This window comes from Dermacentor andersoni, chromosome 1, assembly GCF_023375885.2.
Source record: "Dermacentor andersoni chromosome 1, qqDerAnde1_hic_scaffold, whole genome shotgun sequence".
Taxonomy (NCBI): domain Eukaryota; kingdom Metazoa; phylum Arthropoda; class Arachnida; order Ixodida; family Ixodidae; genus Dermacentor; species Dermacentor andersoni.
Genome location: NC_092814.1, coordinates 345,338,726 through 345,366,184, shown reverse-complemented (window position 1 = coordinate 345,366,184; position 27,459 = coordinate 345,338,726). Strand labels below are relative to the sequence as shown.

The window sequence follows — 27,459 nt, the reverse complement described above, 5'->3', positions numbered from 1 at the left end:
TTTCTACACGGACGGACACGAAAAATGCCGACCACCGACAGGCATTGAGCCACGCACTGGGTCAAACACTGAGTCAAACAGAATTCGTGTGCGCACAGCTTAGACCCCGCCCTTTCACTCGAAATGCGACACCTTTGCTGTAAAATGTTCTTGCGTTATACTCGCGGATAACTATGTGTAGCTATGAAGGGAAACCTACGTAGGCAAAGCGCGCACAAGTGAGAGCGCTTCCGAATAGAGTCCCGTGTTTTCATCTACGTTAGTTAATTCATCCACGTTAGCCTATTCTCTCGTAAGGCACCTATAGGTTGGGGAAATAAACAGTCGAAGCGAATTAAAAGTGAAAAAAAAGAAAGAAAACGCAGCAGCTTTATTGATCTGATTGTACACTTCGTTTAATGAAATTGAAAGATTAGAGTGGCCTTATTTTAAACGTCTCAAGGAGATCGCAACATGGATGGCTCCGCAGCTTGATTTCGCGTCCTCATCCGCACCTCCTGGTTTGCGGGTTGTAAGCGCAACGCACCGCAGCCAGGTACCGGTGGGCACAGTCGCCACCGCCTCGGCCGTAGCGGTTGGCCTCCTGGTCGGCAGCACTGTCGGCTCCCGCGTTGTCGGCTTCCTCGCGGCAGTCGCTGATCGCTTCAGCGGCGCGCCGAGCATCCTCCGAGTTGTTGCACTCATAGACGGCGCGGTAGTTGCCAATGCAGTGGAAGTACCTGGACAAGACAATAGTTTATGAAGTGCAGGGAAGAAAATTACAGCAGAAATGTGAACCGCGAGCGCGCGCAGATAGCGTGGACCGCTGCTTTTCTTTGATTGTGCAAAGTGCACGATATGCAGTACGCTATTTTCGGGACGAATTCTACAGGTTGGCCGCATCGCTTGCATGAAGGTAAGGAATGACATTTTGCGATGTCAACGCAATTGCGAGAGCGTGGTAATTGCGGAAACACTGCAAGCATGAGATTTGACCGAAGTCTGGTTGACCTCACCTGTGGGAAATTCGCCACTACCAACAGTAATTGACCAAGCAGTGGGGCAAATAACAACTTATAAGACTGACCATGATGTGGTTTGTTCGTACTATATAGTACCTGCGGCCTTTTCCCGAAATTGCCCGTCCAGGTAACGCAAAGGGAATGCCGTGTACTCCGCGTATGTTGTAGTGTTTTGCAGAGGCCTAGTAATACTTTTTAAACACGGTAAGCAGCGAACGTTCAGCAGCTAGATGATTTCGTTATTGACAACTGAGCCAGACGTTATTCTTGTACGCACAGCGTTATAGCCAATCCTTTCACTCGAAATGCGACCTGCCCTGTCCGGCCGCTTAACGAAATGCTTGCCACATGTCGTGCTTAATTAGAGAACGCATGCAACATGATAACTAGCGAACGGATTTACTTTCATTGTGACACCTCATCAGTGTCCACGAAATACATCAAACATCCTCAGCACAGTCATTACTGCAGTTCAGTGCTTTTCGTACAAAAAAATGTGTTGGGCTGCTGAGCACGAGGTCGCGGGATCGAATCCCGGCCACGGCGGGCACATTTCGATGGGGGCGAAATGCGAAAACACCCGTGTGCTTAGATTTAGGTGCACGTTAAAGAACCCCAGGTGGTCGAAATTTCCGGAGTCCTCCACTACGGCGTGCCTCATAATCAGAAAGCGGTTTTGGCACTTAAAACCCCATAATTCAATTCAATTCGTACAAAATATAGTTTTTGTGCATGCTGCAACCAAAAAACTGCAGTGAACCGAACATTACAGAAAATCGCACCCTTAAAGGTGCTTTCTTGCGTCTATAACTCGTCATCCCTACACCCATGGTAAGATTTACGCGACCTAATGCACACATCTGAAAGGGCGCTTTCTTGGAATAGCACCTTCCCCCAATGTGTGTTTTGTCGAAATGCGCACTACGTGTTATTTTCACAATGAAATCTTTTATTCTGTTATTACCTTAGTTTTTCGGACCACCCGCCGAAGTAATATCGAATTGTTTCCCGAGACATTTATCAAAAACAAAGCGGACAAAAATAAAACCACGCAGGCTAGTTTCGAACTGCTTACCTACAGATTGGCAGTCGGAAGTGTTACCTCACCACTCCGCTTCCCTTTTGTATTAGTGTCCCTCGTTTCAAATTCAATGCAACGGCAAACGTTCCTAACCACTCTGCCGACACAAACGCAGAGAATAACTCAGCACCTCAACAGTGCAGGAGCACCTCTATTACCCGCCGCGGTTGCTTAGTGGCTGTGGTGTTGGGCTGCTAAGCACGAGGTCGCGGGATCGAATACCGGCTACGGCCGCTGAATTTTGATGGAAATGGTAAAACACACGTGTACTTATATTTATGTGCACGTTAAAGAACCTCAGGTGGTCCAAATTTCCGGAGCCCCCCCACTATACGGCATCCCTCATAATCGGATTGTGGTTTTGGCACGTAAAACCCAATAACTTAATTTTAATTTTTAGGCGCCTCTAGTACCACTGATAGGATGACGTCTTGCTTCTCAGTACTTCAGTTTATCTACAAATCCACAGCAAAGTGAAACAATTTAAGCGAAGCTAGCTGTAAGATGTCAAAGGCAGCAAGGAGAAAAGAGGACAAAGCAGTTGTGCCTTTTCACTTTACGACCAGGCCGCGCCACCTTTATTATAAATTATGTATTTGTCTGGATAGTAGTTACACCTTCCGTGCACCTGCGAATGTTTACTCCAGCGAATACTGTATCAAACTGCAAAAGACTTAGTGCGCGTAACATAGCGCTGGCGCCGGTGCTCAAAGAATATGCGCTTGATGAACTATGACTGGCTTAAGCGTTATGATTCACTGACGATTGGCAGCTGACCTATAAAACAACACGACGGTGAAACGACACAAATGCAGCCCGTGGCAAAAAGCGAAAAGCAGGGTATGAAATAAAAGAAAAAGCTATCTCTTTCCCCTTCACCAATGGGGATGTCATGTACACATGCAGTAACAGGTTGACGACCGTAGCCTAGAGCGACCATATGCCGTGCTCGAACAATGACGCGACGCGAACCACTGGGACATAGAGACTTTTGGCTTTTTGACTTTTGGCTAGAAATGTTGAAGTTGCCGAGCCCCCCTGAATACTGCGACGTGCATGTTTCGCACAAAACATCCGTTTAACAACTTTATCTTAACGAAATGGTCCTTGGCACAATGGGTGTTCTACTTACGAGTGCATCCATTTCCGGAATTTCTAAAGAAAATATGAATGCGAAGAGGGTGTTTCGACATCTAATTCGCCCTAGATGGTGTAATTTTTGCGATTGCGCTGTATGCTCTTGCATTTCCGGCTTTGAATAATGGTAGTGAAACGGAAATTTGCTGCTAACATTAACAAACGACACCTATGCCATGGCCAAGGTATCACTTTTCCTTCATCTTTTCTTTCATCATCAGCTTTTGTATGTGCGAATTATGTGCATATATTGTTCCTTGGCGTAATGTAATGCAAAAGAAAGAAGCAGACGAGGCGCGGTTTCGGCGAACGCCTGCTTTGGTTCTGCTTCTTCTGTGCTCGCATCCGCAGTGCGAGCGCCCGAGTCCAAATGTACCCTTGGTCTTCATTACGGTAACTTAGCGCACGCTTTATTGACCAAAGCTTTTGTTCATGGGTAAATAAAGCACGTAAATAGTCAGAATAGGGTACAGTGGTTGTCTCGTATAGCGATTGTAATCGTACACTCTATTAAAAATGGGTCAAACTGCACAGACAGGCATGACGCCGTGCAAGACATTTGGCTTTTTTTTTAAATCGTTAGCGATATCACTGTTGCGCTATTTGCAACGAAGCATATCATTGCGCACCTTTATAAGTTTAACATTGTTTAGTTTATATAGGACATACTATTGCAGGCATCTCTCTGCGTCACCACAGCTTTCAGCTTGCTAGGCGTTAGAAAAACGAGAAAAGATAGTGAAAGGCTTCGCTGAGACAACACCTTGTTGCCAACAACATCGGTCACATAATATGTGTTCCAGAAAATTTACCGACAAGCGTGAAAGATTTACACTATATTCCACACTTGTAGGTCTTACAACTCCTGATGCGCACCAGCTTAAGTTTGATAAATTATACATACTATGACGCAGTGAGCTCTCTCAAACGTGACCATTCGTGCCCGGATGACAAAGGTACTGCTGAGCTGCGAGTCTCTGCACACCGCGTGCGAGGCTAAATTTGGCTCCATTTGCGTGGAGCGCGACGCTGCAACAACGCCACTTGCGCACGCGACATACATAAACTCTTGTAATTTGTTTTTTCCTCGACACACAGAAGAGGTGCATGCGTAGTATGGTTGCAAAGGTAAAAGTGATACTTCTATAACATATTTTCATTAAACCGCTTTGAGCAAGCGACCCCCTTTAACAGTTGCTAACGCCGTGTCACGTGAAAAAAAAAAAAAAAAAAACTTACACGCAGCTGTACTTCCCAACTTCAAGCCATAGTTTCAAAACGGAAATCACGAGCCATTACACTCTGTGAAGCTGGTTGACCAGCGAAGCTGTTTAGCACACGACATGAGGGGACACAATTTTGAACGTAAGTACGAACTCATTTATTGTCTTCATGGGTGGTCATCGTGAAGAAAGGTACGCGCGCTCATCTATTGTCTTGATCGGTGATTATTATTTTACTCGCAACTCCAATCACATTCTTTGATAATGTCAAATCGATGCACGTATGCCGCTGGGTGGTCGGTTGGGCCGGATCGGTGTGGAATCGCAAGGGATATGTCTGCACACGGAACGCGTAAACCGCTTCGGTACCGACACATGCACATTGAAATCACCGACGACAGCAGGGGTAATGTCATCGCAGCTAATTCACGCATAGTGAGTAGACATGAACCTCACGGGCCTATGAATCATTGCATTTTTTGATTGCTTACGAGGGTATGAGCTTTTGCTCACGGGGGTATGAGCCACTGATGATGACAGTTTTCGACATGCTATGTTTTCTCTACCTCTACGCCACGCTTGGGTGCTAAGAATCTATGCTAAGGATGCTAAGGGTGCTAAGGAATCCCTGGCTTCGGACAGGCCGCCATTGGAATATGAACCTGGCAACGTTTAACGCTAGAACGTTATCTAGTGAGGCGAGTCTAGCAGTGCTATTGGAGGAATTAGAGGGCAGTAAATGGGATATAATAGGGCTCAGTGAAGTTAGGAGGCCAAAAGAAGCGTATACAGTGCTAAAAAGCGGGCACATCCTGTGCTACCGGGGCTTAGCGGAGAGACGAGAACTAGGAGTCGGATTCCTGATTAATAGGAATATAGCTGGTAACATACAGGAATTCTATAGCATTAACGAAAGGGTGGCAGGTCTTGTTGCGAAACTTAATAAGAGGTACAAAATGAAGCTTGTACAGGTCTACGCCCCTACATCCAGTCATGATGACCAGGAAGTCGAAAGCTTCTACGAAGACGTGGAATCGGCGATGGGTAAAGTCAAAACAAAATACACTGTACTGATGGGCGGCTTCAATGCCAAGGTAAGCAAGAAGCAGGCTGGAGACAAAGCAGTGGGGGAATATGGCATAGGCACGAGGAATAGCAGGAGGGAGTTATTAGTAGAGTTTGCGGAACAGAATAATATGCGAATAATGAATCCCCTTTTCCGCAAGCGGGATAGCCGAAAGTGGACGTGGACGAGCCCGAACGGCGAGACTAGAAATGAAATAGACTTCATACTCTGCGCTAACCATGGCATCATACAAGATGTGGACGTGCTCAGCAAGGTGCGCTCCAGTGACCATAGGATGGTAAGAACTCGAATTAGCCTAGACCTGAGGAGGGAACGGAAGAAACTGGTACATAAGAAGCCGATCAATGAGTTAGCGGTAAGAGGGAAAAAGAGGAATTCCAGATCAAGCTACACAACAGGTATTCGGCTTTAACTCAGGAAGAGGACCTTAGCGTTGAAGCAATGAACGACAATTTTGTTGGCATCATTAAGGAGTGTGCAATAGAAGTCGGTGGTAACTCCGTTAGACAGGATACCAGTAAGTTATCACACGAGACGAAAGATCTGATCAAGAAACGCCAATGTATGAAAGCCTCTAACCCTACAGCTAGAATAGCACTGGCAGAACTTTCTAAGTTAATCAACAAGCGTAAGACAGCTGACATAAGGAAGTATAATATGGATAGAATTGAACATGCTCTCAGGAACGGAGGAAGCCTAAAAGCAGCGAAGAAGAAATTAGGAATTGGCAAGAATCAGATGTATGCGTTAAGAGACAAAGCCGGCAATATCATTACTAATATGGATGAGATAGTTCAAGTGGCTGAGGAGTTCTATAGAGATTTATACAGTATCAGTGGCACCCACTACGATAATGGAAGAGAGAATAGTCTAGAAGAATTAGAAATCCCACAGGTAACGCCGGAAGAAGTAAAGAAAGCCTTGGGAGCTATGCAAACGGGGAAGGCAGCTGGGGAGGATCAGGTAACAGCAGATTTGTTGAAGGATAGTGGGCAGGTTGTTCTGGAGAAACTGGCCACATTGTATACGCAGTGTCTCGTGACTTCCAGTGTACCGGAATCTTGGAAAAACGCTTACATAATCCTAATCCATAAGAAAGGGGACGCCAAGGACTTGCAAAATTATAGACCGATCAGCTTACTTACTGTCCGCTGCTTACAAAGTATTTACTAAGGTGATTGCAAATAGAATCAGGAACACCTTAGACTTCTCTCAACCAAATGACCAGGCAGGATTCCGTAAAGGCTACTCAACAATAGACCATCAGGTGATAGAAAAATGTGCGGAATATAACCAACCCTTATATATAGTTTTCATCGATTACGAGAAAGCGTTTGATTCAGTCGAAACCTCAGCAGTCATGGAGGCATTGCGGAATCAGGGTCTCTCCAATGCGATTCACTGCGTGTTTGCAGGAGGTATTCAGAGACCTGGATTGGGAAGAATTGGGGATAAATGTTAATGGAGAATACCTTAGTAACTTGCGATTCGCTGATGATATTGCCTTGCTTAGTAACTCAGGGGACCAACTGCAATGCATGCTCACTGATCTGGAGAGGCAAAGCCGAAGGGTGGGTCTAAAAATTGATCTACAGAAAACTAAAGTAATGTTTAACAGTCTCGGAAGAGAACAGCAGTTTACGATAGGTAGTGAGGCATTGGAAGTGGTAAGGGAATACATCTACTTAGGACAGGTAGTGACTGCGGATCCGGATCATGAGACTGAAATAATCAGAAGAATAAGAATGGGCTGAGGTGCGTTTGGCAGGCATTCTCAGATCATGAACAGCAGGTTGCCATTATCCCTCAAGAGAAAAGTTTATAACAGCTGTGTCTTACCAGTACTCACGTACGGGGCGGAAACCTGGAGGCTTACGAAAAGGGTTCTACTTAAATTGAGAACGACGCAACGAGCTATGGAAAGAAGAATGATAGGTGTAACGTTAAGGGATAAGAAAAGAGCAGATTGGGTAAGGGAACAAACGCGAGTTAATGATATCTTAGTTGAAATCAAGAAAAAGAAATGGGCATGGGCAGAACACGTAATGAGGAGGGAAGATAACCGATGGTCATTGAGAGTTACGGAAGGGATTCCAAGGGAAGGGAAGCGTAGCAGAGGGCGGCAGAAAGTTAGGTGGGCGGATGAGATTAAGAAGTTTGCAGGGACAACATGGCCACAATTAGTACATGACCGGGGTAGTTGGAAAAGTATGCGAGAGGCCTCTGCCCTGCAGTGGGCTTAACCAGGCTGATGATGATGATGATGATGATGTTTTCTCTATGATTTATGCGTGATTAGAAAGAATTTCAGCACTGTTCGCTTCACTTCTGTTAGTGCTATAAGCCTCTGCCATACGGGGCTGTGAACCATTGCATTTTTTGCGTGCTTACAGGAGCATGAATGCTTACTCGGGTATGAGCCATTGATGATGATAGTTTTTTGTTCACGGAAAATAAGAATGCATGGAACCCTAGCCATATACACCTTCGCTGTAAAAAACTGCTTTGAGCAACAAACAGCTTATTTCGAGAGATATTGACATGGTTTGAAATGTCGTGGCCAGTGCATAGGAGAGTTAATCAGATACCATAACAAGCGCATTTCTATGAATATCCAGATAGTACATCATCCGTATGTCTTTTTTTATTTATATTCCACGGAACGCCACGCAGTCTTATTAGATTCGTCGTACGATGTCGACGCTGCCACCATTTGAAGGAGTTGAAGGTCGTAGAGAGGAACTCGGTGAACAGGATTTATTTACATATTAACATATTAAGCAAGATACATTGGCAGTCTAGCGTGACTCCCAAATGGAGCCCGCAAGACGACGCGTACAGCAAACAGCATACGAGCACACAGCTCACTAGTACATTTTTAGCATGACAATGAGCACTCAGCTCCCGACGACGAGCACACCCTAGCAGCCGGCAACCGCTGCTTATAAGCTCTTGATTCCAAGCAAACGGAAACGTTCGTCCAGTCATCGTTCGACGTCACCATTCGACGTCACCGAAGATGACCCGCCCTTTTGGGGGATGAGGGCTGTCGACTTGGAGGAGGATGATGACTCACATACACGTGCCGCACATACACACAGGTGAAAAGGGCCGGAGCCGACGTCAGAGGGCTTCGTAGAACTCTGCTTTGTCCCGGGCGGCGCGGCCGATTACCACAGTCCTGAGCTGACCGCGCTCCACGTGGCTGCCGGTCATCCGCAGTTCTCTGAAGTGCGCCCCGTCTGGTGGGATTGGAACCCGTGCAGTGGGCTGAAAGCTGGCACGTTGCCACCCCGTACGGCCATTCCTCACAGCTCCTCCATGGCCCGGAAAATCTCGCCTGGCCAGTGCTGGCAACCGCTGGGCAGGAAGAGAATGGCTGGCGAACAAGACGATGGCTTTGCTCCCTGCAACCCCTGCGTACTTGGAATGCCTTCAACCATCTTACAACAACTGGCACAGAAGAGCCCACCCGGCAACACAACACCGCTCAGCGTTAAAACGCCCGGAATTAGCTGCTAACCTACCAGGCTTCCTATCACAATTTCCATGCAAGTCACTCAACTGGAAATCCCAAATTTTGCCCCAAAATTTCGTGCCGCCAAAGCGAGCGTGCACGCTCCTCTTGAGTTCGACCAAACCCGACTGTCGCGCTGCACAAGAGTAAAGGTTTACGCAGAACTGAACCGAAGGCTCTCAACTACCAATACCCGACCATAACTTAAGCAGCCTAACTTCACGAACAGCCTGTTCTTACCCTATCGCAGTGGCACGTGCTGCTGCCGCTGAACAGTCTGGCCAATTCCACAGGTACGTAAATACAATCGCGCTAGCTTTGTGGTCTCTATTCAAAACGCACACTTGCGACGCTTACTCACATTTATTCCTTTAATCGACACAGGACACGTTTCTTAAACAAACAACCAAACTTGCGTAACTTACGCAACACAGAGGAACCTTCGAAGAAATGTGTCTTTTACTAACTAGCTCTACGCACGCGTACTAGAGAAGTCAGAATACGGCTGCCCTCAACACACACGAGCACAACCAAGCCATTAACAATCTGCATCATTCCGTCCACACAGGACACGCGCTAAAGGAACTAAGAGCTCTTAGTGCAAATCACGCACTCACTGAAAATCTACGCGCTTAACCTTATAAAATAAAAAACACATAAAACAAAAGAAGGTTAAATAACACACACGCGCGTTACGATAGGCCTCTCCACGATAACCTTGACCTTCAGGTTACTCACGCACACAAAAAAGGAAAACCTATCTACTCATTAACTAACAACTAGCGATACTACATGTTTACAAAAACGCACCTTTCAAATCTCGAGCTTCTCTAACAAAACACAAACAAAGCTCATCCTTTTATATATTGAAAGAAACATAAGTCGCGAAAATTATCCGATCCTCAAAACAAAACAAAACAACATGTTTCACTTCTACGAAAGTTGCCTTCGCCTCCCGTTTCAAATGTTTACCACTGACTCATACTTTGAGCCGTACTCGAGGGGGTCGCGGTTTGAAAGCTATTCTGGCTACCGGGGTACAACAAAAGGGCTGACTCACTATCAGTTCCCCCAAGACGTTACAATCCCCTGCCAATTTCCGTCCTGGCGCCCCGCTTTCATCATGACCTCGATTGACCGCGTCGCTACTCCCCACCTGGTCTCGTCTTGCCACCGTACTGCACGCTGAGCTCCGAAGAGAACGACGGAACGACGAGGAATTTAGCTGCCCCGTGCCCTTTGTCCGCGTCCGTGTAGAACATGCTTCGCGGTCCCCCTTTGACCGGTGGCTCGAACGTGTTTGATGCGTCAACATCGTCAGTGACGACCGCACCTTTCTTTTCTCCGCGCCCTGCCTTTTCGCGCCTGTCGCCGTCTTTGGCCTCGCTACATTAGCCACCGCATTCCGATCCTTTCGGCGCTTCTTTCTGCGGCGCTTTATCTTGGCATTCTCTTTCATGTCGCCTTCTGGCGCCTCGTGCTGGCCGTTACACATCTCATCGGCCCGGATCGGTCTCTTACCCGCACAGTCTGAGTGATTATCATTTAAATCGACTCTATCTTTGCCTCGACTGGCGGACAGCTCAACTGACTCTTGAACAATGCAGCAGGCTTTACTCGAGTTATGCAACTCGCACTCTTGCGAACTGCCCTCTACTGCATTGCCCAGCTCACGCTGTGCATCGACACACAGCCCGTCGGTATCGATCGCTGTCTCACGCGCACAGTCCGAATGATTAATAACTGAGTCATCCCTATCTAGGCTATCTAGACTGGCGGAGAGCTGCACCGATCCCTGAACAATGCAGTTGTTCTCTCGTGAGCTACGGAGCTCGCCATCCCGAGAACTGCTCTCAACTGCATCGTCCAGCTGGCACCTCACTTCGGCACGCAGACCCGACTCGACATGGGTGCTCGCGGCTGTCAAGTCCGTAGTATTCTGTACCTCGCTAAATACCTTGCTACCATGAGATGCGACGCACACGCGCGGTAACTGTGCGAATTTGTTCGCAGCTGCCCTAGCTGTCTCTACAGTCCTCTGTTGGCACAGCACCTCGTCGCTCTCACTCTGGCCTTTAACGGCCTCTGTTGCCACTAAGGCATCGTTAACTGCTAGCACTTCGACTTCACCTGTGAACGTGCTGCTACTCTCACAGGTACTACTACTTCTGTCGGCTTTCGACTGAAATCTGCTGTCTACTTCCTCCCACTTTCGCTGCGTCCAGCCTACAGATTTCTCAAGCCGCTGTTTACTTAGTTCGATTGCCTTCTCTAAAGCTTGAATCTCTTCGTTCAACACATCAATGTACTGCCTCGTTACTTCTGTTAGGCCTTCTTCCTGAGAAATTCTTTTCAGTTCCTGCCTAGCTTTTTCCTGCTCTTGCTTAAATTCTTCCTGCTCTTGCCTAATTGCTTCCTGTTCCCGTTTTTTGTTAAGAATTCGTTTACTCATTTGTGCTATGAATTTCGGATCATTGTTACTTTCTAGAATTGTCTTACGAATTTCTGATTCCATCAAGTCCTCTTCTACGTCCACCTCGATCTCCTCACACAACCACAGCAGGTCAGCTCTCGTCAAACATATTAGGACCATGGTCGCTACATTAAGCTTTGGCTCTGCTGTCACACAATACTTGCTGCGATACCCACGCGAATGAGAATACAAGTAAAAGATCCCAGCGAATCAAATCCAAAAACAAAGAGAAATTGAAGCCTGGTAAATCTTACAGCCAAAAGCAAACGCTTACCCACTGAAGCAGCGCCATATCACCAGTCCTTCTCCGCCGTATCCAGTCAGTTGCAAGAGGTGGTCAATCCCAAGTAGCCTTCAACTTGATCAGGATGCCGGTCGGTCACCATGTGCCAACGTCCGTCAACTGCCGTTGCTGTCTCCGAGTCGTAGGCCGATTTAGGAGCCGTAGGCTGATCTAGGAGCCGTAGGCCGATCTAGGAGCCGTAGGCTGATCTCACCGCTGCCAACCAGATATTAGATTCGTCGGACGATCTCGACGCTGCCACCATTTGAAGGAGTTGGAGGTCGTAGAGAGGAACACGGTGAACAGGATTTATTTACATATTAACATTTTAAGCAAGGTACATTGGCAGTCTAGCGTGACTCCCAAATGCAGCCCGCAAGACGACGCGTACAGCAAACAGCATACGAGCACACAGCTCACTAGTGCATTTTTAGCATGACAACGAGCACTCAGCTCCCGACGACGAGCACACCCTAGCAGCCGGCAACCGCTGCTTATAAGCTCTTGATTCCAAGCGAACGGAAACGTTCGTCCAGTCATCGTTCGGCGTCACCGTTCGACGTCACCGAAGATGACCCGCCCTTTTGGGGGTTGAGGGCTGTCGACTTGGAGGAGGATGATGACTCACATACACGTGCCGCACATACACACAGGTGAAAAGGGCCGGAGCCGACGTCAGAGGGCTTCGTAGAACTCTGCTTTGTCCCGGGCGGCGCGGCCGATTACCACAGTCCTGAGCTGACCGCGCGCCACGTGGCTGCCGGTCATCTGCAGTTCTCTGAAGTGCGCCCCGTCTGGTGGGATTGGAACACGTGCAGCGGGCTGGAAGCTGGCACGTTGCCACCCCGTACGGCCATTCCTAACAGTCTGTACAACCTGCCGGGAGTCTAAAATTATTCTGTTGATAATAATAGTTTCGCCGGCAAGGCGAAGCATCGATTGCGATAGCAAACTAGTGCACAGCTGCATGAAGTAAAGATATTACTTTTATCGGCCGTATAAACTTGGAAACATTCGCTTGCTAACTGAACTAACAAGCATATGGTGTCAGCGCGCACGAGCGAACATGAACTCATCACACTCGATGAGCATGGCATCTCGCTGTCGAAACGCTGGTGTGAGCAACGCAGCAGCAGCAGTGAGCTAAGTGACCTTCGTGGGGTCTACTGCTTCAACGCAAGAGCGGCGAGCACACAGCGCGCACAAAGGCATCAGCCGTGTGCAGATCATATTCAAGATACGGCGCGCACGACCGCGCGCAGCCGTACCAAGTGCACACTTGGCCGAGTCGAAGTCACCCCCTCCCTCCCGCGCTGCCTTCCCGCTTGCCTCCATATATGGCACACTAGATTGAACCGCGATCATCAGTTCCCCTTGCGCGCGGTCGCGAAATGCAACTGCCTGCCGGAGCACAACACCACCACCCCTCTCCTTCCACGCCCCCCTCCCATCCCCCACGGCCTTTCGCGCGACCGAAGACGGCGCGTTTGCTCTTCGCTTTCTTCGTTCGCGCGCGCCAGATTGAGCCGTGATCGTCGGCTTCCTTCGAGTGCTTTTATTGCACTCGCACATACAGCATGCGACGCGCTGCGGCGGTGTTGTCACCCTTGGACTTTATACGGAACATCACGGCGATGGCGACGGCAACGGCGGAAATGCGCCTGGAGTGTCAATACAATTACTATCGCAACAAAATGTATCAATGCAAATAATGCTTACACTAACTACTACTGCCATACTTATTAAATAAAAACCACTTTATAACGAGTATTACACCAAATAACAAAGAAGGTTTTCAACTACTTCTCTCTATACAATGAGCAGTTGCCTTTATTGCAAAGGTGCAAATCATCCACTATAGCGTTGCAGTGCGAGTCATGCTGATTGTGCCACAGCAAGCTTGAATATCATGCGGCGAAACGTAATGTTATGAATGAGGAGGTCTTTCCAAAATCAGAGAAGGTACTTTTTATCTGTTCGCCTACAATACGATGAACGAAAAACGCTAGTATTGCAGTATGGAAAGATTCGGGACGTCTCCCATTAGGGGTTCATCAGTATATAAAATGCTCTTGAGAGTCAATAGCACACTACATATAACCACTCTACCTATTTTTATTGGTATATAATCAGGTCTACGGTTGAAGAATTAAAAAGGCTTGGATATGGAGCGATTATTGTTATATGACTTCAAACAAAAGAGGATATTATGGCATGTCATTGAATCTAGCTTGGCTATAAGATTTGAATAAATGATTCACGGAGTTCAACGCCCCCCCCCCCCCTCCCCCCAAAAGAAAGAAGAAAACCCTGGGGCTACAAAAGACTCGTTAGTCGAGGGCTCCGCGTTAATTTCGACCAACTGGGGTTCTTTATCGCGCTGCTATAAACCTGAGCACACGAGCGTTTTTTTTTTTTTTTTAAGTTTCGCTCCTGTCGAAACACGGCTGCACGCGAATGGGATTCGGCCTCGCAACCTCGTGCTCCGCTGCAGGACGTCCTAGACACTGCACCCCCTGGGTGGGCACTGTCCTATTTGAAACTCTTTAACCAGATAAATCCCATCGCGTTGGAAAACAAGCCCAACATTTTAAGTAGAGCACCGCTAAGCCTTATATTTCAACATCAATCTTGTAGCAAACCCATCGCGGTAGCGCATTGGCAGACTTTGCGCTGCAGTGAATGAGGTCTCGGGCTCGATCGCGGCTGCAGCGGCGGCAATTCGAAGGCGGTGAAATGCAAAAACACTAGTGTATGTAGATTTAGGTGCACTTCAACGAACAGCAGTTGATCAAAATTATTCCGGAGTCCTCGACAATGCGCCGGCGCTCCTCGCGATCAAATAGCGGTATTTGCACGTAAATCCGGCCAAAAAAATTTAATATTTCTATCTTTTACCATTTCTGTACAATGCGGTCATATTCAAGTACAAGACAAATGTTTAAAGGCACAGTTATTTTCATTTCAAAATATACTAGTCTTCGGACGCACTATATGCAAATGACACGCTTGTGTTGTGAAATCATATGATGTTCGGGATGAAGGAAGGGAGGGTGGGGGGCTATAAAGCACCCTAACGATACGTCAGTTCGGACGCAGCTAACTTTAGTGTAGTGCTTAAGGTGCTCGAGATATAACAAGCAATTTATTGAATTGGAATACGCAAATTGAGTTTTGCCAGCACCACTAGTGAGCAAGACTATTTCACGAATGCATCACCAAACATGATAAAACTACTGTCTGGTACCAAGTAACGTTCCTCACAGTCCAAGGAAAGAGTTAAGGAATTATACTTCAAGCAGTGGTTTGTCCTTGGCGTCAGGCTCTCTAATGAAAGCCGGCGTGACACGCACCGAGAAGGGGAAGTAGGACGGTGTCGCTGCCACGTCGGGATTTCTCCTGTGTTCCCACATATTTCACTTCACTTTAAAGCTCATCGCGTGGATGTGTAGCTTTTTGTTCGTTTACAATAAGCAGATTAAATATTTATGCGCAGTATACTTGCATCTTCAGTTTCTGAAAAGAGCCTCAACAATGGGTTGTTGGTGTCGTTAAATATGTCGTTTGAAAGGAAAATGCAAGTGCTGAAGGTGCCACGCTAACCTGGAATATGTTCCCGACAAAATGAAAACAGAAAAGCTATTGCCGTTCCATGCAGCTGCTGCCTGTGGAGCACTCACCCTTACTTACGGTGAACTATCCATATTTAAACCTTTTGTATTTCGCAACCTCCACACAGTGCGATGCTCACTAGTTGGCGTGGCGCCTGCGACTTAAATGTTTCGACGTGCACAGGTCAGTTTCGCCGCAGGGTATGAACTTGACTGCCGTTATCCCGAGCTTTTAAACGAGGCTAAGTGTCTGACGTCGTCTCTGTGTGATGGTAGTGGTGCCCCGAGGTAAAAACACAGCGCAATACAAATAATCGTTGCTCTCGTACGCCGCTGGAAAGGCACTGCAACTTGCGGGCAGTGTACATTTGCGTACGGCTAGCGCGTGATTAAAGATTGATAACGCCTCATTCATTACATTGGATGCGGAAGAGTTAGATGCAACGCTTGTATTTTAGCCGACACACGCCCTCAATGTTACAAGTGTCGGTAAATGCAGTAGCGCAGGGGGGGGAGGCGCCCACGCAGGCATAATTGCTATGTGTGGAGGACGCGGCGATTCCAGCGCACATCTGTTATCCCAGAGTGTACAGTATGCCTCCTCAAGGCAACACTAAAACAATAAAATGGGGTAAGACGTCAAGTTAGAAAGGAAGAAACAGCACACTGCATCGGCGAGATGGAGAAGAAGCCACGGATCGAAGTATGTCAAACAGTGAAGAATTAAATTAGAACAGTATTACGATAACTTTAAGTACATTGCACTACTGTTCAAAGCAAGATGAGAATGTCTGAGAACAGCGTTAGAGAAGAAAATTAACTTGCCGATGACGAAGGTAAAGTGCCTTCAAATTTGAAGTACTATCAGGTTTAATAAAAAAGGCCACGAAAATGTTGCTTGCACAGGTAGTTTAAGCTTTTAGGTGGACCCTATTCTCGCGAAAAAGCAAAACGAACAAATACAAGTTAACCCAATATTCCTGACTTCTTTTAGCTTTGCGATTATGCCATATCTTAATTATAGACACTTGAAGATTCTAAGACTACGCGATTTCATTTGTCATTTCGAAAGCGTTTGTGTTCTGAGATATTTATCATGAAACTTGAAAGCTCAGTCCACTCATTTCAAGTGAACGCCGCCGATTTCAGGCGAAACGAGGAATCCAGTATTCAGCCAGCCAGGCGAGGGTAGAAGCCCAGCTGTTAACGGCTCCATGTGGCACCTACACGGAAACAGTTAAGTCACATGTGTTTGTGCGAGAAAGAGAGAGGGGGAGGGCTCATCATTGCGTTGGGACGCCTTCCTCTGGACGAAAAATTAGCGCGTTGAGCGTTAAACTTGATGATGAATATGTTGGAATACAGGGGCGTTAAAAGTGTCAGATAAAATAGAGTTGTCCTCCAATATGAGCGTTTTCAAGTTTCTATATAAACATACGAGGTGTGTTCAAAAAGTATCGAACCTTCTCCTTTCCCGCGTAAAACAATGAAGTGCGGGAGACTTCCTGCGGTGAAGATATGGAGGGGAGCTTCATGCGCATGCGTGAATTTTTTTCCGCCTGCAGAAAGCGTCAGTTGCTGGCAGTCGACCTATGAGTGAGGAAATGTCATGAACGCTTGTAGGATTCCAGTAAGTTGTTAAATGGCGGAACAACGTGAGCTCCGATATCACATGAAATTTTGCCAAAAGCTAGGCGATACACAAATGGAAACGATTCGCCAGATTCAACAGGCTGCCGGGAACGATGCGGTGATCACCGCACGGATAAAGGAGCGGTACAACCACTTCATAGATGGTCGCAGATCAGTGTACAGCGAAACGCGTTCAGGCAGACCTTCAACAAGCCGAAATGAGAATGTCATTGAGCTACTTGCGGACTTTGGTCATGGAGGTCCATCACATCACATTCCGATAACTTGTGAACGAGGTATGGATAAGCACTGGATCAGTATAGGCAACTTTGACCGAGGATTTGGGCATGAGGAGAGAGTCCGATAAATTCGTACCAAAACTGCTAACAAAGGAGCAGAAGCAACTCCGTCTGTAAATCGCACAGGACGTGCTAGACAATGCAAACAGTAATGACAACTTTCTGAGCACCGTGATCACAGGGTATGAGTCGTGGGTTTATGGGTATGAGTGAAAAATTAAGATGCAGTGTTCACAGTGGATACATCCGACATCCCCGAGGCCAGAAAAAGTATGGCAGGGCCGCAGCAATGTCAAGGTCATGTCGACCGTTTTCCTCGACTGCCGTGGGGTAGTGCATCATGAGTATGCACCGCGAGGGTAAACTATCACAAAAGAATGCTACCAGGATGTCCTTCGTCACCTTTGTGAATCTGTGTGACGCAAACGGCCGGATCTGAGAGCAGCAATAACTTGGCAGCTATAGGTGCAGAAGAAAGAGCTTGGTAGTATCCGCCACCACCCTGTCTCAATGGATGTGCGCATTATATCCATCCATCCATCCACCAGGAGCCCTCAGTTCCCGCTGTCTGTGTTCGGTTACGCACATACAATAATTTGGGGTTTTACATTCATCTATAAAAAGAAACTAAATATCTGCACTAAACTCGTTTACACAAGTATTGTTTCAAAACTCTACTTTCGCACATCTGGTGGATAACTATTGATTATAGTGACAGAGAAAAGAAAGGCGAAATTTTTTCACTAATTAGCGCTTAGGGTGCCTCAAGATCACGTCTCTGGCATCGAGGTACACTGTTCGCGCTTAAACCGCAGAGCTGCAGGTTATCATGACATCACAGGTTTTAAAGTGTCCTTTGGGGGTTACTTTGTGCAACGCTGAAAAGGTTATCGAATCTTAATGTGGCGGGTCATTTTTTTTTCTTAAGGAGTGTAACGTGTTCCTTCGTTATCGATAAGCAGTTGCTAGACCCGGGCTCACACTACGAAACGTTATGGCGTGTTACGATCGGCCTGCAGGGGTGCCGACCTGCAAAATTTTCCCAAGCCCGCTGCAGCTGTGGGTTGGCGATCTAGAGAAGGGACGTCCGAACCCTCCCAGCACACTGCGGCGACTCGCTTTGTAAGGACGACAATGTGCCGCGTCAACTTGGCGCCACGATGTCTAGACGCAGTCGGCGGACCAGGTATTATTTGTGGAGTCACCGTCGCCTTCACGGCTTGATTGGAGCGGGGGAACTCCTGGAATAGGAAGTTTTGTGGCGCCGCCTCACGGCTCTTAGAAGTCGTCAGTCAATGGACAGACGTGGCCGCCACGGTCTGCGCAGTCAACACTGGGATCAAGAGGCGCCTGCTCGGGGCAGGACCCTTGTCTGCGAGAACCCTCTCACCACGGTGTGGTCAGTGAAACCTGTGCGGAAGTGAGTGTGTAAACCCTCCACCTCAACGGCGAGTCAGCTACGATGACGTTGGATGCTCCGAATCGGTCGACGGTAAACGGCCGTTTTCCCTCACCTAGGGATCTAAGGAGGACAGTGTCTATAAGCAGCGGTTGCGCGGCTGCTGAGGGTGCATTCTTTCTCAGTCATGCTAGACTGATGAACTGTAACGTTCTCATGTAGATACTGCAAATAAATCCTATATTCGTTGTCCTCGATGAGAACAAGTCTCTTCCTTCAACAACGTCCTCAGCGTGGATAAGTTGGACGACGGCATGGGCCAGCAACCGTCCATTTCATGCCCGACCACAACCATTACAGGCGTCGCGGGGAGCCGGAACTCGAAAGTGGCGTCGCCAGCGCCGGCTTTCTTCCTGCGTTTTTTCGTGCCTCACGAATTCTCTGCTCGCGATAACAGTGAGCTTTCTGATATTATAGAACCGTATTTACGAAAGCAGCTGAAGTAATTTACTTTTTGGTGTCTTCAACACTGGCACTCAGATAAGGTTGCAGATACGCTTGAGTAAAAGCAAGAAGGTTACTAAAGTAACCCAAGGTTTTGTGACCAACTCAGCTTCTTGTTCGAGGTTGACTGCAGTGGCGCAAGGCCGAGTTGGTCCCGAAACGTTGGTCCCGTGCTATAGCAAACGTTTTATTTTTTACTGAAGTTATGGTTGGTGTTCAATTGTTTTTCCTTATCACTTGCCCTACCTGGCAGGTTTTTCTCCTCTGCTTACATTTGAGAACCTTTTGCTCGATGTTTCACGCACCTGAACAGCACTTTTTATATACACTCCGCCAACCTGCAATTCGTAAATATGGTGGCCTCATAACGGGAGGAGCTGATGAGGTGAAGTGAAACTGAGTGACATGTATCTGCACAGACTTTCTTTGCGGCAGCTTGTACTGCTTAATCTTGTTCCGTTTTGGAGGCAACAAATGTTCAAAGTCAGCGCTAACCGAATGCGAAATAAAATCTGTCGTAAAAGCAGAAACACGATGGAATGGACAGTTGTTTGTGGCGCGTGGTTAAAGTAGGAAGTAGACCAACGCTCCTGATAGACGGAAGCGTTGTAACATGTTATGAAATCTGAGGCGGTAAAAACCAAGGCAAGAACTAAGGAACCTGCAATACAACCGGCTCCCGACTTTACGGTGCTCGAGTTTATTATCTAAACAACAATACTACTTGGGATGTGAAGGGGGGGGGGGGGGGGGGAGAGGTCCTAACGTGAAAAATTTCACGTCACTCCGTCATATGGTGTCGCATGCTGAAGAATGATTAGCAAAACATTATCTACGCATCTTACTTTCATGACTTAGAGGAAATGGTATGGTGGTGAGTACCAGAGGAGCGGTTGGTGTGCCACACTAGCTAAATGTTCCTAGCACGAACCACCAGCGGTACACTTTAAAGGCTACAAATTCTCCCGCTCAAGCCATTCAAAGCTCAGTTGACCACTAGAGGATAAGAGTTGTTCTTTAAGGTCTGTACCAAGGCAAATTAACGCAGCATGTGAGCTAACGAAAAATTTATCACAGAACTGGCGCAACAAGCACTCATAGCAAACGGAATGAAGTCCTTACTAAACAAGTACAGCACCAAAGTGTAGTTCAGCGACGCGACAGATAAGTGAAGAGGTTCAGATTCTCTATGCGGTTTAGATGTTGCTCAGAATCACCATGGCACCTGCTTCGACACGATCGATTTCATGATGCGAAAGCATTATATGCCTCATCGCGCCAAATCCTTCGGCGTCGTTAGCGTTACCGATAGATGGTACCAAATATCTCCGACGGCGCAGAGCAAAAACACGTCAAAAATGCTCGGATTGACGTGAAACTGCTTTGGGAGGTTTCTATAAACATCAATTATGTCATTGAAAAGAAAATTTGGCACACTTCGGCCTCGACGAGTGCATAAAATGAGCGCGCTGCGTCCGGCGGGTTACTTGCTCTTCGGATTTGATCGGTGGTTCGTCAACTGCGATGGACTTTCGACGCCACGTCATGAGTACACAAAATCAGCCGGTCTGTGGCCAGCATATACGCAAACACACACACCGAATCAGCAGAAAGAACTTTAATGCATGTCGAATACCTCAATCGAAAACATTTCACCAAAGGGAATGCTTTTGCATTCCCATACTTAAGCAGTCTTAGGCGTCTCTGTCTAATTTTTTTTTTTTTCGATCGCTTACAGCAACGTCGTTTCTTTTACCTTTCAACTGTATTCTAGGCCGCTGTTGAGGATTTTCTTTTAAGTTACTTCATCCTGTCCCGCACGGTTGGGCAGCATTCAAATTGAATGAGCAGGCCGCAAGGAATAAAAAACAATAAAGAAACAAGCTCAGGGCTGCCACTCTTAGCGGTACTCACTTGTCGCAGTTAATGCAGTTAGCGTCTCTCAAGGCGTTGTAGGCGGCCTGAAGCTTTCCCGCAGCGCACCGGCCGTCGGCGGGAAGGAGAACGCCCGCATTTCTCGTCACACATGCCGCCATGCCGAAGATACTGGAACGACGCTGTCGATCGGCTGCGACCGTGAGCGCCAGCGAAGACGCGAGTAGCACCACGCAGAATAGGCTGGGACCTCTCATCTCGAACCTCCGGTGCTTCAGCGCGGTCAACGCTCTTTTTTTTTTCCGAAATGCGAGAGCGCACGAGTCCCGCAGCGGCTTTATATGTTCCACCGTGTGGGAACACCCGAGGTCGGTAGGCGATGAAAGCACTCAGACGTGCGCTATTTTTCTTCTTTCCTCGAGCACAAGCGAGATGGCGGGTTTTTGCCAAGATTAGACTCTCTCCAGACGGCCGCGTTCAGCGGGACATCCGCACGATGGCTGTCAAGTGCCGCTCCGCTTTCGAGGAACGATTACGCTTGTCGCTTCGGGTCGAAAAAAAAAATAAGCAACAGCACCTTCAGCCGTATGTGTCACATACTCGCGCTATCATGAACGACACGTGCCCAGTGCCGTGTTTTCTTTCGCTTGAGAAGAGCATGCACACTTATGGCGATAACCAAGGGTGTTTTGGGGTAATTTTTTGTAGCATCCGAGCGGAGATTTTCGCCACCCGCGCTTTTAAGTTTTGATTATGGGGTTTAACGTGCCAAAGCCACTTTCTGATTATGAGGCACACCGTAGTGGAGGACTCCGGATATTTCGACCACCTGGGGTTCTTTAACGTGCACCTAAATCTAAGTACACGGTTGTTTTCGGCCCCATCCAAATGCGGCCGCCGCGGCCGGGATTCGATCCCGCTGTCCCGTGCTGAGCAGCCCAACACCAAAGCCCCTGAGCAACCACGGCGGGTCGCCACACGCTTTTTTAATTCTATAGCCAAGCGGAAGGAAAAAAAAGCAACTAAGATTAAAACCTAAGTCACAATCACGATGATGATCAGCCTAGTTTATGTTCAGTGAGGACGAACGCCCTTCCCAGCGATCTTGAACTTCCCCTGTCTTGCGCCAACTCACCCCTCCGTATTTCGGAATGCTAATTTCCCAATTTCATCATACCACCTACTTATTTGCCGTCCTCGACTGCGCTTCCCTCCCCACCTTGGCACCCATTCTGCGACTCTAATAGACCACTGCTTATTGCATTAAATATTCTCCCGAGCTCCGTTATTATCCTCTTAATGCATGTCCACTAGGATATCGGCTGCTCCCTCTTGTTCTCTATTCCACGCCGTTGTCTTGCTGTCTCGTGACGTTACGGCAATAATTTATCGTTCAATCACTCGTTGCTCAGCCCTTAGCTTTTCAGAACTTTTTGTTAACCTTGCAGTTTCAGCCCCATATATAAGTACCACCAGAAGGCAATGAGTGCACGCCTTTTTTTCCAATGATAGCGGTACGCTGTCGGTCATGGATTGGTAGTGCCTTCCGTGTGCAGAATGCATTTGTATTATTGTATTCTTCTGCAGTATTTCCTCCTCGTGATCGGATCCGTGTCCACTGTGACTAATCGGCATAAATAAACACACTCTTGGACAGATTATAGACGCTGACCGCCAATAACAATATACCATTCTCTTGATAGGCCTTTACATACCTTTATATTGCATATTAATCTTCAAACGTAGGCTTAGACTTTCGATCTAATAATTTTCTGCACCTACCTATATGCAGCACACTGAAACCGTTTTGTGAACTAGGAGAGTAAGTGTATAGTGCAACTTGTTTGGGCAAGAAAATATGAATGTGCAGTAGCGGCACAACGCCGGCAACCCAGTCGTCGGCCGTGGCTCTTGTTGACTATACTGTCTTAATTGCAAATGCACGACTTTCAAGATTAACCATTGTGTTAAAAAAAAACTGATGCAATAAATATACGGTTATGCGATCAATGTTGTTCTAACTTCTCTTTTGCCACCAGGATAATTGTTGTGTACCAATCGCTTAGCTAATTAGAGACGGTTTATCAATACCTTTTTTTTCTTTAATTCTTGAAGTACGTCACTTTCAGCTAAAAGCTGGTATTTCGTTCCAGAACATCCCACTCGGTCGTTGTATGCGAGGTAGCTCCGGCGTAATTATTTTTTTCCAGGCTTCACTGGCAGTACTAGAGCCTGAAGTACGAAAAAGTGTCGCACGATAACGCGTCCGTGCGCGCCGCGACACCACTGACACGACATGTAAACAGCAGGAAGCCAAAACTCCGCTCACTGCCTGACTCGTCAACCGCCTGGAAGTGACAAGCTGTCGTTGGCGCCCGCTTCCGCTGATCGCGATTTGCCTGTTCTGCGCGACAAACGCAGCCGGAATGGGGCCAGGCTGCGACCGGAGTTACGTCATTCTTTCAAATCTGTTTTGAGACGTCGACCCCTGGTGCCGCGGCGCGCGGACGCGAAACGCGCGTCATTTCATGTGTTTCGCGCACTACCCGTACAGCGCGAAAGGGATTTATGTATGCAGGACACGGCGCACTGAAAAGGGCTGAATGCCCGGGGCATTTTAGGACGAATTAACAGCTTTTCCGGCACAGGTGACGCCCTTAATTTATAAATGAAATACTGATTTAATCAACCTTCCATAACTAGCCACGAAACTACTGTACAAAAATTATCCTAGGGGCAGAAGAGAACGCGTGACCCAACAGCGTAGGTCTCAGAATCGCATATTGTACGTCTCTCATTTTTTTTTTTTTTTGATAACTTGGCTAGCGTTAACTGAGACACTTTGTATACAGGGTGTTCATAAGAAGACTTGAAGTATTATTTAAAAATAGTGGGGTTGACAAAAAAAAAATGACACGTCCTTCGGAGACATGCCATGACAGTGACATGCCAGACATGTCAGTGAGGGCGATTACGGGTGATGCGGGGTAATGACTCGCTAATTAACAAAAATCAATTCCTTACCTTTTGAACTTTTGGTTTCAGCGAGCTCATCGTAATTCGAAAATTGAAGCGAGCTCCCCGTACAAGCCACGTCCACTTTTGGATTTGCCCCTATTCGACGATCTGTGGCAGGACGAATTTCGGCTATCAAGCGCGCACAACCGAAACCTCGCTGTCGCAACGCGCTAGCTGCCCGCCGCTGGGTGACGTAAGCCTCGGGGGGTGCTGCTTAGCGTTCGCTGCAGCCTCCCACTTATGGTTTCGTGCGCTCTGATAGCCGACATTCGTCATGCCACCGTTCCTCGTGTACTGGGGATGAAGCAGCGCACGCAGCAGTGGGACACGCTCTGGGCGGGAGGTGCGAGCGCAGATCGCGAGCTGTTGACGCCGGCTAAGACTGTCTTTGCTGTGCCCGTCGTGCGGTCCTTCCGCCTGCCATCCAACGTTAATAAATCCCCTTTCAAACTCTTGCGCTCGTACTACTGCGCTCGTCGGTACCGCTGCCAATAAATCCCTAATTAGCCAGAAACCTTGTCGCTCTCTTCGTAAAGTGACAACGCCACCTACAGCGTTTTCTCTCAGTACTGCAACCGGTTGGAGCCTGAACGGCCAAAGTCGTCAATGGGGACGTGTTGTACAACACTGAGTTTATTGTGTTGACTTCGTGTTCATATGATGCGATCCTTGGGAGAGATTTCTCATCGCGTCATCACGCCGTTATAGACTGCGCTCGCGCTGAGGTGGAACTGTCTGTATTTCACGATGCCCCTTCTGCCCATGTGTCCGTGCCTGGTGTTGACAAGCTTGTCGTGGCTGCTGACACTAGTCTTCCCCCTTTCATTGCCGTCATTGTTCCTGTTTATTGTACTGCCCTTTCCGAAACTACAGTTCCGTTCACGCCGTCTGACGTATTCAGTCACCGCCACCATGCGTCACTGCCATTTGCCGCCGTCCTAGCACTTCAGCAGGATGCCACCGGAATACTTATTTCCTCATGCCTTCTCACGTTACGCCATACTGAGATGCTTGGCCACGTTCAGTCACTCGTCGATGATGTTACCGTGTCTATTGATTCCTCCGAGCCAATTCCGAACCCTGAGTTGAACGCATTGACACCGCACCTTGCATCCCCTGACGTGTCCTAGGAGGTATTTTTCCCTTCCATCGACAGCAACCTCGCTCCGGATCAACGTGCCCATGCAGCAGTTAGTTTGCCTTTCACCAAGCATCATTAGTTCGAACGAGCACCGTTGTTCACAGGATTGACACCGGAACCAACACCCCTTTGCGACGGCGTCCCTACCATGTATCACCACGGAGCGTCGCATAAATGCGGAGCAAGTTACCGACATGCTTCAGCGTGGTCATCACGCCTTCATGTAGTCCTCGGTGATCCCCCGTTGTGGTCAAGAAAAAAGACGGTTCAATTAGGTACTGTGTGCATTACCGGCCTCTCAACAAAATTACTAGAAAAGATGTTTACCCTCATCCCCGCATAGACGACGCCCTCGATTGTCTACAACGCGCCAAATTCAACTCTTCACTCGACCTGCGTTCTGATTATTGGCAAGTCCCGATGGCCGAGTGTGATCGTCCAAAGACGGCATTCGTCAACCTGGATGGTCTGTACGAATTCAGTCACGCCTTTGGACTTTGCAATGCGCCTGCAACATTCGAGCGAATGATGGACAGCATCTTACGCGGTCTAAAATGGCAGATATGTCTGTGTTATCTAGATGACGTTGTCGTGTTCACCCCCGACTTCGATACACATCTCGCCCGTCTGCGCCCGATTTTCCAGTGCCTTACCAACGCAAGCCTTCAACTCAACCTGAAGAATTGTGACTTCGGGACTTGCCAGCTCACAACACTCGGTCATGCTGTCGCAAAACACAAAATTCTTCCTGACCCTGACAAACATCGCGCCGTCGCAGTTTCGTAAGCCGACCAGCGTAAATGAACTGCGCAGCTTTATGGACTTATGCGCGTATTTTCGTCGCTTTGTCCACAACTTTGCCTCTATCATAGCACCGCCCACAACGTTACTTGCTAGCCCTGGTGACCTTTCAAATTCACTAGATTACGGCATCTGCTTACCTCACCACCCAGTCTGCGCCATTACAACCCGACTGCACCAACTGAAGTATACACATGGACACCAGCAGCGTCGGTCTTGGTTCAATACTCGTCCAACGCAAACCTGGTTTTTCTGAGTATGTTGTAGCTTATGCTAGCCGTGCCCTTAGCAAGGCGGAATCCATTTACTCGGTAACTGAAAAAGAATGTCTCGCGATTGTGCGGGCAATAAGCAAGTGTCGTCCATACTTATACAGCCACACCTACGACGTTCGACCTGTTTCACTGTCTTTTGTGCCCCAGAATTTCCAAGACTGCTGGTGTGAACAAAATTCTGTTTATTGTAAAAAAACATTTTCTTGTGGATCCCCTCACGCTTTATCTTGGAGCATTCAGCGGCCTACTAATGGCTCATTCATAAAGGCATATATAAAAGCGCATGCTCTCCACACAGCACGCAGCCGTCGCGACATTCTCACTCTGGCAGTTTTTCTTGTTTCTTGCTTCTCTAATGACAGCTGCGATTTCCCTCTGAAAAATGGCAAAATGTTTAGGGAGACACCAGTTTCCGTGGTGGAACAGCCATTTCGCTTTTTGGCCCAAGTCCTGGCGCAGGGTCAACTGCATGTATGCTTACGACATACCATGCAAATTTTAACTGATATATTCAATATGTTCTGGAGACGAGTTTGCGCTTACCTTGCGAGTGCGGTCACGAAAGGACGCGACGCTTCTTTATACCCCAACGCACAAAGCGCCCTGCGGCCGGTCTGCGTTTTTACAATTGCTACTAAGTGCAGCGGGGCGTGGCATTGCCCGAGGCGCCCGACGTTTCTGCGCGGGCGCGAGTAACGGCGGGTGCGAGAAAGAACACCTGGGGTATTTTGCTCCTTGAATATCTGACTTTGCTTAGGCACTACGGGGAAAAAGCTTTTTTGCTCGTGTTGTATGTGTTTGTCCCCTAGGCGTGCCGGGATTGCGGAATGGGGTCGAGCTTGTTGACGCTCCGACGCTGGCTGCCGACGTGGTGAAGCAGGGGAAGCAGTGGGCAGAGACACTCCATCTAGTGATCGCTGTGTCTAAAGCTAGATCGGACAGACTTTTTCGCATCTGCATGCGGCGCTGGTGCTGAGTCAGTCATGCCGGATTATAGCTACGCCGTCTGGATTATTGCCTTTGCGTCACGCCTACGTTAGGTTAGGTTAGCGTAAAAGGCGTATGGGTGGGGCGGCCTATTCTCACAGCGGTTCCGCCGTGA

At 47.8% G+C, this 27,459-nt stretch overlaps 1 protein-coding gene across 1 annotated transcript; it reads right to left on the bottom strand.

The window, feature by feature from the left end:
* Positions 1-345: 345 nt before the first annotated feature.
* On the bottom strand, positions 346-21,514 carry LOC126516742 (serum amyloid A-2 protein-like). Its single transcript, XM_050166844.3, has 2 exons — positions 21,162-21,514; positions 346-719 (listed from the first exon to the last, which is right to left on the bottom strand). Exons 1-2 carry the CDS (start codon positions 21,377-21,379, stop codon positions 485-487), a joined length of 453 nt encoding a protein of 150 aa, XP_050022801.1. The 5' UTR covers positions 21,380-21,514; the 3' UTR covers positions 346-484.
* Positions 21,515-27,459: the final 5,945 nt, after the last annotated feature.